Source organism: Podarcis tiliguerta, assembly GCF_965153285.1.
Source record: "Podarcis tiliguerta genome assembly, chromosome: 5".
NCBI classification, from domain to species: domain Eukaryota; kingdom Metazoa; phylum Chordata; class Lepidosauria; order Squamata; family Lacertidae; genus Podarcis; species Podarcis tiliguerta.
In genome coordinates this window covers 83063436-83079590 of record NC_139538.1, presented here as the reverse complement: position 1 = coordinate 83079590, position 16155 = coordinate 83063436, and the positions used below count along the sequence as shown (strand labels likewise).

The following is a 16155-nucleotide window of genomic DNA, read 5'->3' as shown; positions in this document are numbered from 1 at the left end:
TAGTGAAAAGAGGGTGCCGAAGATTGCATTTGAGGTGTTGCTCTTTGTCCAGGAGCGGAAGCCCAGGGAGCTCGGTGGAACTTAAAATCCCGAGCCCCCGTTTTTGGCCATTAGCCTTCAAACTGTTGACATTGGATGGGGCAAGCGAGGATTATTCCGCAACCTGTGTGCGAAGAAGAAGGCTTTGTGGACTTATTGCGCAGACTTGTGCTACGTTTTCCCACCCAAAAATATCTTTTTTTGTCGTCTAAACTGCGTCAGCCAGCATTTCTGGTTCCCCAATCAAGCTGATTCAGCATTTTCTGGCGCCCAGAAACTTAAATCGATAACTCCGGTTATGCAACGCGTGGCGTGGCTCTGTCAGGGAGGCCCCATCCCTCCTGCTTGTTTCGCCACGTGAAGGGAGGCCTAGCTGAACCCTAGAAAAAGGGGGCCTAGAAAATCCCCCTTTCTCTCTCTTTTAATTTTAAGAAGAGGGAAAGCCGCCACGACGGGCGGAGAAAGCGTGTGTGTGGTGGGGCGGACAGAGGCTGTGTGGTATTAGACGCGCCTGTCAGTTGCCCACAGCAAAGATGGCGCCCTCCGCCTCCGCCAGCACCCGGCATGGCGGACCCCGCGCCTCCCCCCCGACCCGCGAATGCCACTACGGCGCGACCCCTTTGCCGGGGCCGGCGATTTCGAGGCCGCCCGAACGGCGGCCGCCTTGAAGTGCGCTGTGGCTCCCAGCGGCCGCCGGCCCGCGCTTTTCCTCTTCTGCTCATGCCCACCGCGTGGCAGCCAATGGCGGCGGCGGGAGGCGGGGATTGGCAGGTGGCGGGGCCTCCTCCTCCTCCTTCTCCTCAGCTTGAGGCGGCTCAGTCCGTCAGTCGAGCCGCTGTGGGGAGAGGGAGAGAGAGGCGGAGCGGTTGGGCGTCGCGTGTCGAGGAGACGGAGAACGGCGCTCGCTTGGAAGTCCCTGCTGCCCGCCGCCGCCTCCTGTCAGGTTCGAGCCCCGGAGGATCCCCCCGAGAGACAGCACCGCCATGCCCACTCTGAGGTACCTCCGTTGCCAGAGAGGCTTCCCCCGGGAAAAGGGAGCTGCTGCCGCCGCCGCCCTTTCACCTGAACCGGCTCTGAGGCGCTTTGCATTGGGTTGGGGGTTGCGTGTACGCGCGTGTACGTGTGTATGCAGGAGCGCGGGGCGGGGGGGGGGAATAACCGCGATCTTCTTTTGGCGGGGTGGTGGCTTGGCATCCTCTCCGCCGCCTTCCTGGTTCCTCTCGCTCCCTTTCCCCACCTTGAAATGCCTTCATATCCGTGTCGCGGTTATTCTTCCTATGGTGGCGATGTATTAATTGTGTATGCCGCCCTTCTTCCAAAGACTGCAGGGCGGTTCACAGCAAAAAATGCATTTTTTAAAAAATGTAATTGAGAAGAAGGAGCAGCTGCGAAAAGCTTCAGGATGCCCACGTGCTGAGTTTAGAAGAAAAATAATCTTTATTTGCATCAGCCACTAGCCATAGCAATAAATATAATAATAAAAATTTTATTATTTATATCCCACCCATTTGGCTGGGTTTCCCCAGCCACTCTGGGCTGCTCCCAACAGAATATTAAAAACACGATAAACATCAAACATTTAAAAGCTTCCCTAAACAGGGAATACTAAATAAAATGAAATGTACTGAAGATAGAGGTAAAAACTAAACTATAGAAAATACATTTTGGGGGTTTACATCAACGATCAAATAATAGATCTTATTCTAATTGCTAAAAACCTTGCAGTTTTTGCTGTCACCTGATCATCTTGATCTGCTAAAAGCAATGGCTGAGCGACCCGGGATGGACAATGATAGAGGGGTAATAACCTCACTTCTCAAATCATTATAAAGAGTGCAAGCCAGAAGCACTTTTCTTCTGAAAAGAATTCAACTTAATTAACCGGCGTTGACTTCCAAATGCCTATGCATCAGATTACCGACTTAATGGAATTGCCATCGCTTCTTCCCAAAGGCAGGCTCTTGCCGTTCTGGGGTGGAGTGGAGTCGGTTAATTTATTTGGCTTCCCAATTAAGAAAAGAGTGAAGAGTCAACTCTTCAACGCTTGCTACTCTTGTCCTGAATTTCTAGATCTCTCGGCCCAGATGTTTTCAAAGATTGGCTTCTTTGGGCAAAGGAGTATGTGCAAGCTTGCGAGTTACAACCTGTCTTGCATCAGCAGTAGTGTGAGCAAAGCATTCTGGCATGCTGCTGGCTTCCTGCTTTGTCAGTATCTTGTGCCCAAAATATAGGTATTTGTTGCTGATATAAAAGCGCGGGCTTGGAGGATGTATTGCAGAGAACCTTGCAAAAAATTCCAGGAAGCACATTCAATTCATGTTGGGTCCAATGATACTAGCCATCTTTGTGCAAACTGAAAGTGCCCCCTGGAAGGCATTCTGAAGCTGTGTGTTGCAGGGAAAAATCAGTAATGGTACACAAGCTGTATTTCGGACCATTTACAAATCTTCTCTTCAAGGAAACTAGAAAACATTGTTTTTCTTGTGGACTTCAGTGATTTGCTGAAAACTGTTTGGATACAAGTGCATTAAAATCTGAATTTGGCTGCTGAATAAAATACTACTCTGAGGGCCTCCTCAAGGAAGAATAAAGTTGTGATGAAAGCTCAATTGACCAAAGGCCCATCAAGTCCGGTGTTTCCCAAACTTGCTTTTGGACTATAATTTCCATCATCCCTGACCACTGGTCTTGCTAGCTAGGGATGGTGGGAGTTGTAGTCCAAAAACAGCTGGTGACCCAAGTTTGGGAAACATTGAATTCTAGTCTGACTTTCTGCTAGTCAATTTCAACATCTCCCAGTTTCTAGGGGACAAAGATACTGCTTCTGAAAACAGGCTCCGTTTAGCTACTATGGTTAATACCCATTGAGAAAATTATTCTCCACAAATTTGGCTAATTCTGTTTTAAACCCAATGAAGTTTTTGACCATCACCCTGACATGTGGCTGCATCTGAAGAGTTAACATTTGTCTCCTGTATGATAATAGCCAATGGCAGCTTCTTTCCCTTTCCTTCTAGGCACTTAAATTTGGCAAAATATATAAGCTTTTAAAATTTGAGTTTTAGTATGTACATAATCCATGGCTGCGGGTGACGCTGTGGGTTAAACCATAGAGCCTAGGACTTGCCAATCAGAAGGTCGGCGGTTCAAATCCCCGTGACGGGGTGAGCTTCCGTTGCTCGGTCCCTGCTCCTGCCAACCGAGCAGTTTGAAAGCACATCAAAGTGCAAGTAGATCAATAGGTACCGCTCTGGTGGGAAGGTAAACGGCGGTTCCGTGCGCTGCTCTGGTTTGCCAGAAGTGGCTTAGTCATGCTGGCCACATGACCCAGAAACTGTACGCCGGCTCCCTCGGCCAATAAAGCGAGATGAGCGCCGCAACCCCAGAGTCGGCCACGACTGGACCTAATGGTCAGGGGTCCCTTTACCTTTTTTAATCCAGGGCTGCAGTGTGTATCTACTAAAAAGTTTGATACTGAAGCAGCTCTTGGAGATTCCAGTAGTTGGATTCAAGGGATGTCAGTTCTGTGAATGGTAGGTGTGCTTCCAAGATCTAGTGGTGATTCCATGCTGGAGGAACGCAGGAGGTGATACTCACCAATTTCCTTGCAACCATGCACATCACCTCATGCTGCTCCAGAGCATATTTTCAGGGAGCATAGAGAGGAGAAAGAATTGGCAAAAATAGCCTCCTCCTCCTCCCTCCATTACAGGCTTAATGCTATTAGGAGCAAATGGTTCCAGCCCTGAGTGGTTCACTTTGTAAATGGATCAAGCTTTCTTGTGTAGATCGCTTCCCTGTGGTTTCTCGAAAAGAAAAGAATCCTCCTGAGTAATTTCCATTGTGCAAATAGTCACCAAATTAGCTGGTGTCTTCATAGCTTGTCAGGCACCATGGGATGAATTGGAACATGTACACTAGTATAAAGTTGCAACTCCAGGATTTCCTTATCTGTTAAGGATATCTCTGTGATACTTTTCTTTGCACCAGCACTATCTGGTGTATCAGATATCTCTTTGCCTCTAGTTGAGCAGCACAGACCAGTGTCCCTCTGAAAACATGATTCAGTTCAGCGACCAGATTACACTGAGCCAACATGCTTTGAGATGTCTCTAGGAATAGAACAGCTTTCGTTCTGATTGATTTAATGTCTGTAGTCCTTGCTTTTAAAGAAGCTGGCAGCTGAAGTGCTGAGTGTGTGTATTTGACTCTTTTTGCAAGACTATGCCCCACAAGTGATGTGCAACATTATCATTTCATGGGGGGAACAGTTATGCAACTCACACAGTGACTTGAGGAAAATTGCTTCCTCGTCTCTGTTCCTGACTTGCAGGATGAAGGGTTGCAGGAAGAAAGCAGATTAACTCCATCCACTATAAAACAAGAACAGACCCCATTTAATTCATTTGGGACTTTCTTAATAGGACCAGGGTGCTAACCTCAATACTGACACATGCTTACCTAAAACTCCCATTTCATTCCCTCAGCTTTTTTACATGGAAGTATGTGACCGATGGACGCACACAGCAGAAACCTCTTCTGGGCAATCTCTAAAGATTTCATGAGAAGCTGGGGAGAATAATAATAATAATAATAATAATAATAATAATAATAATAATAATTTATTATTTATACCCCACCCATCTGGCTGGGTTTCCCCAGCCACTCTGGGTGGCTTCCAGCTGAATATTAAAAACAATAGTTGTTTATTGCCTTGACATCTGCTGGGAGGGCGTTCCACAGGGCAGGCGCCACTACCGAGAAGGCCCTCTGCCTGGTTCCCTGTAACCTTACTTCTCGCAATGAGGAAACCGCCAGAAGGCCCTCAGTGCTGGATCTCAGTGTCCGGGCTGAACGATGGGGGTGGAGACGCTCCTTCATATAATAACTTATTAGCCAAGAAAATTTTAGTAATATAATCTTGCAGGCACAGCAAAGAAATGTCTTCAGATATTGTCTATGTTTTTGCAACTTCAGATGTTCATAAGCAAAAATTCCAAAGTTGATCTGCTTCTCCTGATCGCTTATTGATCCAGGAGCCTCAGAGCAGCTAACAGGTAGTCTTCAGCACTTTATTCACAACATTTCTATTGCGGTTAGTTGAGTGACTTGCCCAACATTACCCTGTAAGGTTCATGGTTGAGCATTGATTTGAACCCATGTCTCCCCGATCCTAGCCCAGAACTCTGTTTAATCTCTGCTTCTGTTTGTAAGACACAGTGTGGGCTCACTTGTTACAAAAAGAGAGATGAGAGCATATATAACATTGATTGCTGACTTGGATTCTGGCACACAAATCATGAGCCCAAGACTAGAGTATATGTGTCAAAGACATTCAGGTAAATAGAGAAAAAGCTTCTACTATGATGGTTGCAACGGAGTTCTGAGTTTGTGGGCCGTATTCAACTAATTTTCCCCATTAACACAAGGATTCCCACTTGCACAACAGGAGAACATTCTGTTGCACAAGCAGAAATCCTTGCACTGATAGAACATTTACATAGCTCTACTTTGTTACTCCATGAGGCGAACCCCTTGAAATTGTTTAAAATGTGCATAATCTTATCATTAATTTTATTTTCTATGTCTAACTACCTTATGTTGGTAGCAGAGTTGTCCTTAAGTGACGTGGCAGCCAATAAACGCTGGCAAATCATTAATACTGGCTTTGCTATGTTAACACTGTTTTACAAACTGTGAACTAGCTTACATTACTAAATAATCCTAAATTTACAGCATCGGTGGGGCTCTGTTAAGGGCCTGAACTCAGGATCATTTGTTGTGATGTGTTTCTTAAACAACTGCTCTCAACTTATTGGCTGCTACCTTAAAACTGTCTTTTGAATATGAGCTCAGGACTTGGCTCTGTACGATTTAGTTGCTCTCAGTCCTCTGACCATAAAACTAGAAAGATTATAGGAATACCCTGTGATTACTTGATCTTTTTGATTGTGTAAATTACTATTAAATCAGAAACATACTCCCCCCCCCCCCCGTTTTTGGCTAAATTTGGTCGTCCCTCCCCCAGTTCATATGATAAGCAGACATAATCGTTTCAGTGGGAAGTGTCCTCTCTTTAAAATAAGACCTTCATCTTGAACTGAGGGCACAAGGCTGGCTTCTCCATGCTACACTGTGAAGCAAACTGCTTCAGACAGCACAGTGGTGTGGGTAGATGCAGGCAGGTTCTGGTGTCTTGAGTAGTACAGGAAGACTTTTTAAAGCAGGACTGCAACATGAGACTCTCAGCCTAATTTCATCCAGTTGCCATGATGGAGGAGAAGGGTGTGGCAGAAAGAGAGAGACGAGTGCCCCCTGTTCCCCGTGGTGGAATGCTGCCCTCAGATTAAATCAAGCTCCCCCACCCCACCCCCCATCATTTTAAAAGTGTAATGCTGTTTGGTTTCTTTGCTTAGGCCCATTATCTCTTCTTTCCCAACCCTCTCCAAAGCTATGTGGTGTTTGTGTTTCTATCTCAAATAATCGTTATCAGTTCACGGGTGGCAGCGGTGACTTTGTGATCTTAAAATTGTTTTACCAGTATGCTGCAGTTGTTTGAACTGAATTAACTCTGACAACTTTATCTTTCAGTGAAAATGTGCTTTTTGGAATGGGAAATCCTCTTCTGGATATCTGTGCGGTTGTGGACAAGGACTTCCTTGACAAGTAAGTCTTAAACCTTTTCCATGTTTAATTCATTCGCAAAGTTAAACGTGGAGCTTGTGGGGACATCTCACAGTACATCTTTCTCTTCAAATTCTAGGCGAGTTTCTTAAACTCACCTTCCAATAACTGTGAGCTTGCAAAATTGCATTATGCCTTCAGTTCAGCGTGCCAAAAAGCATATCTTAAAGCAGGATGGGAAAATAGCCAGCTTAGCTTTCCACTAAAAGAAATTGCCTAAGTCCTGAGTGAATGGGTACAATGATCAAAATTCACAATTGAGAAAGGCAGGGTTGGGTAGGTTGGATCTAATAAGGTTGGATTGGGCCATGAACAAAAGAAGAAACAGTATGAAATTCCCCTCCATAATAATTGTGGGGGGAAAGATACTTTGAGGATAAAACACTACACTCCAAAACTCCATGGAAGTAGAATAGAAATAATGATGGGTAGATAACTGGATATGGTAAAGACTACCAACTCTGTGAGCAGCTTATCTAGAAAGTTACGCTTTTGAATGCACCCTTAGAGCCTAAATAGCATTAGAACTGGACATGAATCCTTTTCTTTTTTTAAAAAAGGAAAGAGATTCTCTTTCAAATCAGTCTGATGGACTCTAGCAACAGAAATGAAAAGCCAGTCCCAATAAAATATCCGAATACTTTGGGGAAATGCTGCAGATCTCCCCAGCCAAGGTGCGACAGTCTTGAAGTCCATGCTGTCAGTGCCATGCATGTTACTTCTCCAATAAACCAGTCTTGTGCAATGGGCCTTCACTTGACTCAAAAAAATGCTTGTTCAGCATTGGAAGCCTCTATACTGAGTCAGACCATAGGTCCATCTAACCCATTATTGATGGTGCTGACTGGCAATGGTTCCAGGGTTTCAAATAGGAGTCTTTCCCAGCCTGCCTGGAGATTCCAAGGACTGAACCTGTTACCTTCTGCTTGCAAAGCATGTATCATACCACTCAGCTACAAGCACAGAGACAGCAAAGCCCTTGTTTATTTGATATGGGTAGAACTTAATTTTCAGGAGCAACTGCTCTTTATTTCAGATCCCCCCCCTGACCAATTGATAGCCTTTCTGGCTATCATTCTGATTCATTTTCTGTTCCACAATAAACTTTTGTGGGGCTAGTGGGGGCTTGAGAATAAGAGAACAGATGTGGCCTCAGGGTAAAGCTAATCGTATCCATTATTTTTGCAACACTGAAACATCAATCCATTGATTGTTGGGTGCAGTTTTGTTTCTATTTGCATGCTGAATGTAAGGCAGCTGGCCTTTATTTCCATCTGTAGGACTGAAAGGCAGAGTTGCAGTCTGGTACTTCTAATGGTTTGGTGCAATGTTGGAGTCAGGTGGAGTACATGGAGGTTATACATTCTGAGTATTGCAACAACCGTATCAGGTTAGGCTGAGTGAGTGTGACTAGTTCAAGATCACCCTGTGAGAATAATTTTTTATTTGTGATTTTCAGTTATATACATTTCAATAGTTTTACAGTCATTTTAACATTTCAAAACACGACTTCCTTCCTCCTCTTTCTGCAGTTCCTTAAATTTATATTTATCATTTCCTGCATATTCTAAATTAACTTATTCTTTTATTCATCTACTTTAATTATTTACTGTTCATCTACTTTAATTATTTACTGTTATGAAACTGCAAGTTTTTACAATAATCCTGCCAATGTCTTAATCTGTTTATAGTTTGTAAATACTCAGTAAACCACTTCCATTCCTTTCTAAAAAGTTTGTTGTCTTGATTTCTTACTCTTCTGGTAAGTTTTGCCATTTCTGCATAATCCATGAATTTTTGTGTCCAATCTTCTTTCGGCGGGACTTCTTCCTTCCATTTTTGGGCATGTGAATTTATTCACATACATGAATAAATTTCTATACTGTTTAGGTAGTTCTACCCCTATAATATCATTTGTTCCCTCCAAAATGTTTGAATAAAATTGTGTTAGAGTACAAGGAGGCCATTAATTATGTACTTCACTTATTATGTTCCAGGCATTCTAATATACTTTTGTAGATCATATTTTGTTGAAGCACTCGTTCATTCAGAGTCTGACTGGAGTGGAGTTTCCCATTTATTGACTATAGTGGAGGTTTTTCCCTTCCATGGAAAAACAGTTCTGACTCAGTCTTTTTGGGTTTTGTTTTCCTGTCTTGCACATGTGTATGTTGGGAGAGTTCCATGCTGCGTCAGTCAGTGGGATTATTATTACAGTGACCTCGCAGACAAGTCTGCAAAAGCAACTACCCAACCCTACTCTGTCTGTATTTACTTTTTGAAGCCCACAAGGCAAAAGAACCAACTCTCATGAATCTTTGCTGTTTGGGGTTGCTTGAAGGTGATCATTATCTTACCTTACGTTCTAGGGACTACATATTAGTCTGTGTCAGAAGGGGCAGCTTACTTTCACCCTAAGAATGAAAGTTACTCAAGATAAGTGGGCTTTGGATTGCAGTCTTAATGTTTGCTGCTGCTGTGTTGGCTGTATTTGATTGCCAGTGCTTAATCATCATCAGTGTCGGAGCCAGAGACAAATCTTTCTACCTAGCCTGTGTGCCCCAAATACATACAGAATGGAGCAGGGCCTGGTTATGCTCCATTGATGACAGATACAAGTATTCAACCGTTTGAGATTTCTAGGTACGGTACTGTGATTTTCATAAAAGTGTGGTAGGAATAGTAACAAGCTCCTCTGCAGACTGTTGCAGCTCATGTCTATAATTTGTCTGCGATCTTGGGTCCACACATGTCATTATACATAGAGATCTGGTGAGTAATCAGATCTTCGTTGGTTTCTCTGGTGGGTGCACTGTAGACTGCCTTGGATTTATGTAATGTTGACCTGCCCCTCCCCATCCAAATAAATGGAAGCAGCGTTCTTGAAGCATGATTAAGTTTGCACCCAATCCAGTTTTTCTAAATTTCATTTGTCCCCCCCCCCAAAAAAAAAGAAACAGAATTTGTGATTATTCCATTTTAGAAAACATGCAAACTCAAAACACATTTAGAACAAAATTATTGGCATTTAGGAAATCAAAGAAACATTTCTAGTCTCTATGTAACAAGCAACTCGTGTTTTCCCCTTGGGAACAGAAATCTAATAATGATTTTCAGTGAGAGCTTGGGGGGGAATGACTAATGGAATAGAAAACTACAAATTGAAATTATGCTTCTGCTTATTGCTTAATGCGAGAGTGGCCTATTTTAGGTACCCTGATTAGAGTTAATACTTATAATGTAAGCAGGACCCAGGCTTATGGCAGGGCTGATATGCTTGCGCAGACAGAACATTTGTAGTAACGTGGGACTGAATCCCACCCATAGCGCTTTGAAACTTAGAGTGTGTTTGCTCTCGAAACAGCAGCTTTACTTCAGCAACAAAGTATCTAACAGGCAGGTGGCATCTCTCTTACTTTGTTGCACCTATTGAAGACCTTTATTTTGCAACAAGCCTTGTAAACTTTTAAACCCTATCAACCATGCAGTGTATATCTGTACTGGACTTGAAACTGTCTTTATTGTTGATGCTTTCATTCCTAAATTGCTACAGAGTTCTAAAAATGGGAAGTGGTTCATAAATGAAATAAATTCAAATATCAACACGGTTTCTTCGCTGCCAGCAACATGAGATGTAAACTAGTGTGCCAGTTTGGGTGGAATGGAAATGACATCACGCTCCTGTTGAGCATAGTGGCGGCAGAGGATTGTTCACCTGCTTTTCTTTGAATGGATACTTGCAGCGGTTCTACACTGATTTTCCCCACCCTAACCCGCTCCATCCGGTGAGCAGCTGTGCCGATGTTATTTAGACTTGGAAATTGAAACTGAGCTTAGTTAACCATCATACAAGCAGGGTTATAATTATTCATTAAGCTCTTAAACTCGGCAAATGCTATGCAAAGCATATTTGAAAAATACAAACAAGCCTGCCTCAAGGCGAACAATAAAAAAAAGCAAAGGTCATGTGTAAATAGCTTCTTAATTTAAGGACGCATATGTGTGAAGTGGCTGCTTATTTAATTTTCTATCTTCAAATGAAGTTCTTGAATCAGACACGTTTGGGGTGAGGGAAGCCTGACATATTCAGAAAAAACTCTGTGGAGTTGATGAGTGGGTAGGGGGAATGAAGTACATGACTAATAACTTGGTTTTCTTTTGATTTTGGAAAGGAAAAAGGAAAAACAGGTTGTAGGGATGTTCCATTAGTCATAATTAAATTTCTGTGTATTAATGGCAAACTGAAGGAACCAGATGAGAAGAGTCCAAAGGTCTGGTTCTACTCTTGAAGTGCTGTGACTCACACCAGTGGAGACGCAAGCCAAATGCAGAAGAGCTGCTCTTTTTTGCCATTTACCATATTTTTCGCTCTATAAGATGCACCAGACCACAATAAGCACCTAGTTTTTGGAGGAGGAAAACAAGAAAAAAAATATTCTGAATCTCAGAAGCCAGAACAGCAAGAGGGATCGCTGCGCAGTGAAAGCAGCAATCCCTCTCGCTGTTCTGGCTTCTGGGATAGCTGCACAGGCTGCATTCACTCCATAAGATGCACACTCAATTCCCCTTACTTTTTAGGAGGGAAAAAGTGAGTCTTATACAGCAAAAAATACGGTATGTATTGAAGTGCATTTAATATGTGATGGGTATTTTGTCCTTTTCAGGTACGATGGTGGATGATAGTAGAATACAGTGGTACCTCAGGTTACATACACTTCAGGTTACATACGCTTCAGGTTACAGACTCCGCTAACCCAGAAATAGTGCTTCAGGTTAAGCACTTTGCTTCAGGATGAGAACAGAAATCAGGCTTCGGCGGCGCGGCAGCAGCAGGAGGCCCCATTAGCTAAAATGGTGCTTCAGGTTAAGAACAGTTTCAGGTTAAGTACAGACCTCCAGAACGAATTAAGTACTTAACCTGAAGTACCACTGTATAAAATTAATTAGGATAGACATTCTTGGGGTTGGACATTAGACTTGTCAAAAAAAAAAATCTGGTTAAATAATGATCAAGGGTGGAATTCAGTGTTGCGCTACATTGAACATTCTGTCTGAGCAAGCATATCAGCTTGCCAGATGGAACAACCCCCCTCCCCTCTCCCTGTACTGTACGCTGTTGGGGGTGGATGTCATGACACACACAACCCAAGCCAGTTTTAGGTGGTGCAGAAGGGGAAATCCCTTTCTGTAAGTAGAAGCCCTTGTGCAAAGTTAGTTAGGTGGCTCCAGCCCCAATAATTAGTGCTATGAAGACAAACAGAATCATATGAGCAGGTTTGATACTTAGGCTAATTATTAAAAGTCACATCTGGGAAACAATGGCATTCATTTAAAAAAATTAACCCCCTATCTCCAGAGGTCCCAGAAGGCAGCAGAGGTTTAACACCAGAGTTTTCCTTTTCAGTTTGTCATGTCCATTAATTTCACCGGGTCTACTCTGAATAGAACCTAATTGAATACCACCCATAGCTTCCTTCCCCACCCTTGATTTATCTCCAGAGCAGCACTGTGATGATTGACCCAATGCTGTCTAATGAAATGTTATGGCTGGGTGAGAATTTGAACCCTGGTGTATCTGTTTCTAATCTGACATTCCCCTGGGCCTTTGATGCTGATGACTGCTTGTGTTCCAGTTTTTGCCATGGGAGAAGGTTTGTTAGCCTGCTAGGCTTGCACCTGAATGATAGGGTTAGGGTGATCTGCCCTCACTCCTGCTCCACTTAACAAATAACACCATAATGAAAATTTTAAAAGTAAACTGCAATCTACACAATGACATTCTTGGAACAATGCTTGGCTGGTCAGTGTTCTGGCTGCCAACCCTAGCTTTGCCAGTCTTATATTATTCACTCTGCAATACTGTAAGTGCTTCTGTCCTGCTATAGAAAATCAGATGGGGAGCAAAATATGACCTTACATTCTCAACCGAGAATTATATGCTAAATTTGAGCTCCTCTAAAACCAGAGTCTTCAAAGTGTGAACGTTCTCCTTGGAGATGCAGGGTATTAAAAAGAAGCTTGCATTTCCCTTATGAGTTTCTCCCTTTCACTTTAGTTTTTGTATGCCTTGCTTTTAAACCATAGGTAGGTAGACTGATTCAGCAACCGCATTATGAACAGGCCTCATGCTAGACACAGCTGAAGCACAGGCTCGGTAAGGAATCCGATCTCATGGACAACTTAGCAACTTGCAGTGACCAACTCTTTTAAAATAAAGAAAATAACAGAGAAAGATTATTTTGACACAGGAATGCTTTCAGACTCAACACTTTCCATGGCTAACAACTTAACTTTCAATGTTCTTCCCCTCCTTCCCCACTTTCCCAGTTATTCTTATACATTTATAGAACCATAGGATTGTAGAGTTGGAAGGGACCCTGATGAACATCTTCGTCAGGCATCCCCAAACTCAGCCCTCCAGATTTTTTGGGACTACAACTCACATCATCCCTAGCTAACAGGACCAGTGGTCAGGGATGATGGGAACTGTAGTCCCAAAACATCTGGAGGGCTGAGTTTGGGGACGCCTGATCTAGGTCAATCCCCTACAATGCAGGAATATGTAGCTGTCCCATGCGGAATTTGAACCTGCAATCTTGGTGTTATCAGCACTATGCACTAACCAACTATACAATGTGACCTTGCTGATGGTCCGTAACAGGGCACATTAGCGGAGTAGTAAGAAGGATAAGTGGTTCTTACATAAGAAAAATATTCTGCTTATTTTTCCCCCCAGCAATGTAGTTTGTCAGTTACTTTAAATTTCAGCTTTTAAAAGGAAAACAAATTTAAAATTCAACATTAACATTGCCCTAGCTTGGAAATGATTATTTTTATTGCTATTTTCTTTTAAAATCAAAATAGCTTCTCTTTTATGTTGTAGCAGAACTTGCAATTTTGAGAAGAACTAAGGCAGCACTGTCTATTTTTGGTACCCTTTCATATGTGTGGCTTTTGACATAAGACTTTGTGGCTGAGGATAATTACTGCTTGAGCAGATGTGATATAATTGGTTGAGACTTGTGTTTTGGAATGCTTTATTTTTAACTTCCCCCTTTTGGCCATTTAGAAAATTTTACGCTTCTGGGCAGAGTTCCTAAGTTTAATTTCCTAATTTCTGAGGCAGTAGTACATTGATATAACTACAACATGTTTTATGGAAAGAGGAAGCGCTGCTGTATACCCCTACAGGGTACCAGGTTAAAATGGACCTGGTCCCATCCTCAAAATTTGTACAGGTCGGTTTCCATTTTACTCTTTTTTATGTCATCACACTTTTCAACCTGTTGATGAGGTGACTGCATAGAAATCTTGGACTCTTCCTCACTTCCAATCCCCAGTGTTTCTATGTGGCCTTCAAAGGGTGGTAACACTAGCTTAATGCTGGGAGTTTGCAACCTGTTCTCTCTCTATATATTTACAGTCACCGCATGAAGCATTTGAACAGCTGTTGTGAGACTATTACAAGACTTTTCATCTTTCTGCTTTTCAATGAGGCCAGCAGGGCAGGCAAGATAAAGTTTTTAATAAACTACAAAGAATACAAGGGGGCATAGTTCCTATTTCTTTTTGCCACCTCTCGTAAAAAAATAATTGTGATATTGGATTGTAGTATTTGCATCCACACTTAAACCCCTTTTGTGTCTCTTGCCTTGAATTTCTAATCCTCTGGTTCCATTGGGCAATCATAATTTATTTTAAGGCTCAGAATTGTGTTGTATTTCAATCCAGAGTGACGAAGGCCTGTCTGAATGTAATAAATGCACCATAGTTGGCCACAGTGCAATGATTAACAAGCTTTAGGCTTTCCTTGCTTTCTCAATCCATTTTTAATCATTTAAACCTATTATTTTGGTGTTAAGTTCAAAAGCTCTTTAAACCTTATACAGTATTGATTGCAGCTTATAATCTTGTTGTCCAAATGCATGATAAGAGTGAGCCTGCTTGATAGAATGGGCAGTTTCAAAACTTTAGCTATACAGAAATAATTATATGTTATAAAACGCAACTACATAAAGCAATACTGATATTTTAGGCCACATAATATGGTTAATAAAAGGAAGTGAATATCTCAGGAATGGGGTGAAGGGCTAGTGACTAGTAAGATGTATATGTAACAAGAAGCTATATTGTAATTTACATTGAACTCTTTAATTGTGAAGCCAATAGCGCTTTCAGGCTTCCACTGACTTGATAAAAGGCAGCTCTTCGGAAAACATTTATTTATTTTAAAAAAGCAGCTGAAATGATGGCTCATTGGCTACAAGATACTGATATTTGTACCTGAAGGAACTCCTTTAGTGCCAGGACTGCCACAGGGCAAATTTGATTAGTAGCAGAATTACACCGGCTCCATTTAAATTTTATTTATTTGTTAAATTTGTATACTGGCTGCCCTCCATCCATAGATCTCAGGGTGGCTCACAACCTAAAAATACAATGGGGATGCTGTCAGAAATTGTCATTCTGTGTTGAGTTCTCCAGCATAACTAGGAAGATTGCTCATCACATGTTGTAACATCCTCCCATTGTGCATTTTCTCATGCAGCATCATTAATTGCCCCTGGCTAGGGCAGGAAAGCACATAACACAGTGATGCCACAAAACAAAGTAACTGATCCTAAATGCTATGGGAAAGAAAAAGGAGATACTGTATTGACTACATCATTGTGCTGCATGCAGTATATATTTCTGCCTTTGTTTGAGTTAAAATTATTCAGCTGAAACTCCGTACACTAACACCCAAAGAAAAGTTACACTCAGCAATTGGATAAATGTTCCTATGGCGGCCAGAGCAAACTCTGCTGCTTGGTCAGCAACCATGTCGCTGCACACAGACATTGCTAGATGCTATGCAGCTTGCCCTGTGATCTGGCTCCATGCCACCTCAGTAGCATACGGACGCTTGAATTATATTATATGAATTATGTGGGACTGCCTTGATAACATCAGAACTACTCACAACATCACCATTCGTTTCTAGTGTGGATTGTAACGACTTGAGCTTCATAACTTGTTGAAATATGATGGGGCTGGGCTGCTTTTTAACAGATTTGTTTTGTTGTATATCATAATTATGGATTTTTTAAAAAAAATCCTTTGATGGAATTGCTTTATTGTGTATTTTAATTATGTGTGGATATTTTATAATTGATTTTATACTTGTAAACTGCTTAGAAGTCACTTTGGCATGTAAGTGGTAAATCAATCAATCAATCAATCAATCAGAGACGTGTGTTTTGCAACTGCTATTATATCTCTGACATATTGCATGACTTGCTATTGGGTGCTATTTACAAACAAAACTAGTTGTTTAGAATGTTCAACCCTGTTAGCAATAAGTTAATGGATATGATGTTCTTTTTTGTTAAATTCTCCTTTTTTTGGCTGTCTAAACTATCCTTGGTATGCCTTGGGCTTTGGGCCTGTTGG

The 16155-nt window shown here is 42.2% G+C and overlaps 1 protein-coding gene across 3 annotated transcripts in view; it reads left to right on the top strand.

The window, feature by feature from the left end:
• The window catches only part of ADK (adenosine kinase), a 191812-nt gene that overhangs the window by 9206 nt on the left and 166451 nt on the right, over window positions 1-16155 (top strand). For 2 of the 3 annotated variants that reach the window (XM_083440552.1, XM_083440551.1), the window contains exon 2: window positions 6631-6705. In XM_083440552.1, the coding sequence (XP_083296678.1) occupies window positions 6631-6705 (75 nt within the window). Of the gene's footprint in view, window positions 1-666; window positions 1037-6630; window positions 6706-16155 lie in introns of those variants that run through there. The other variant, XM_083440553.1, reaches the window with a different exon arrangement.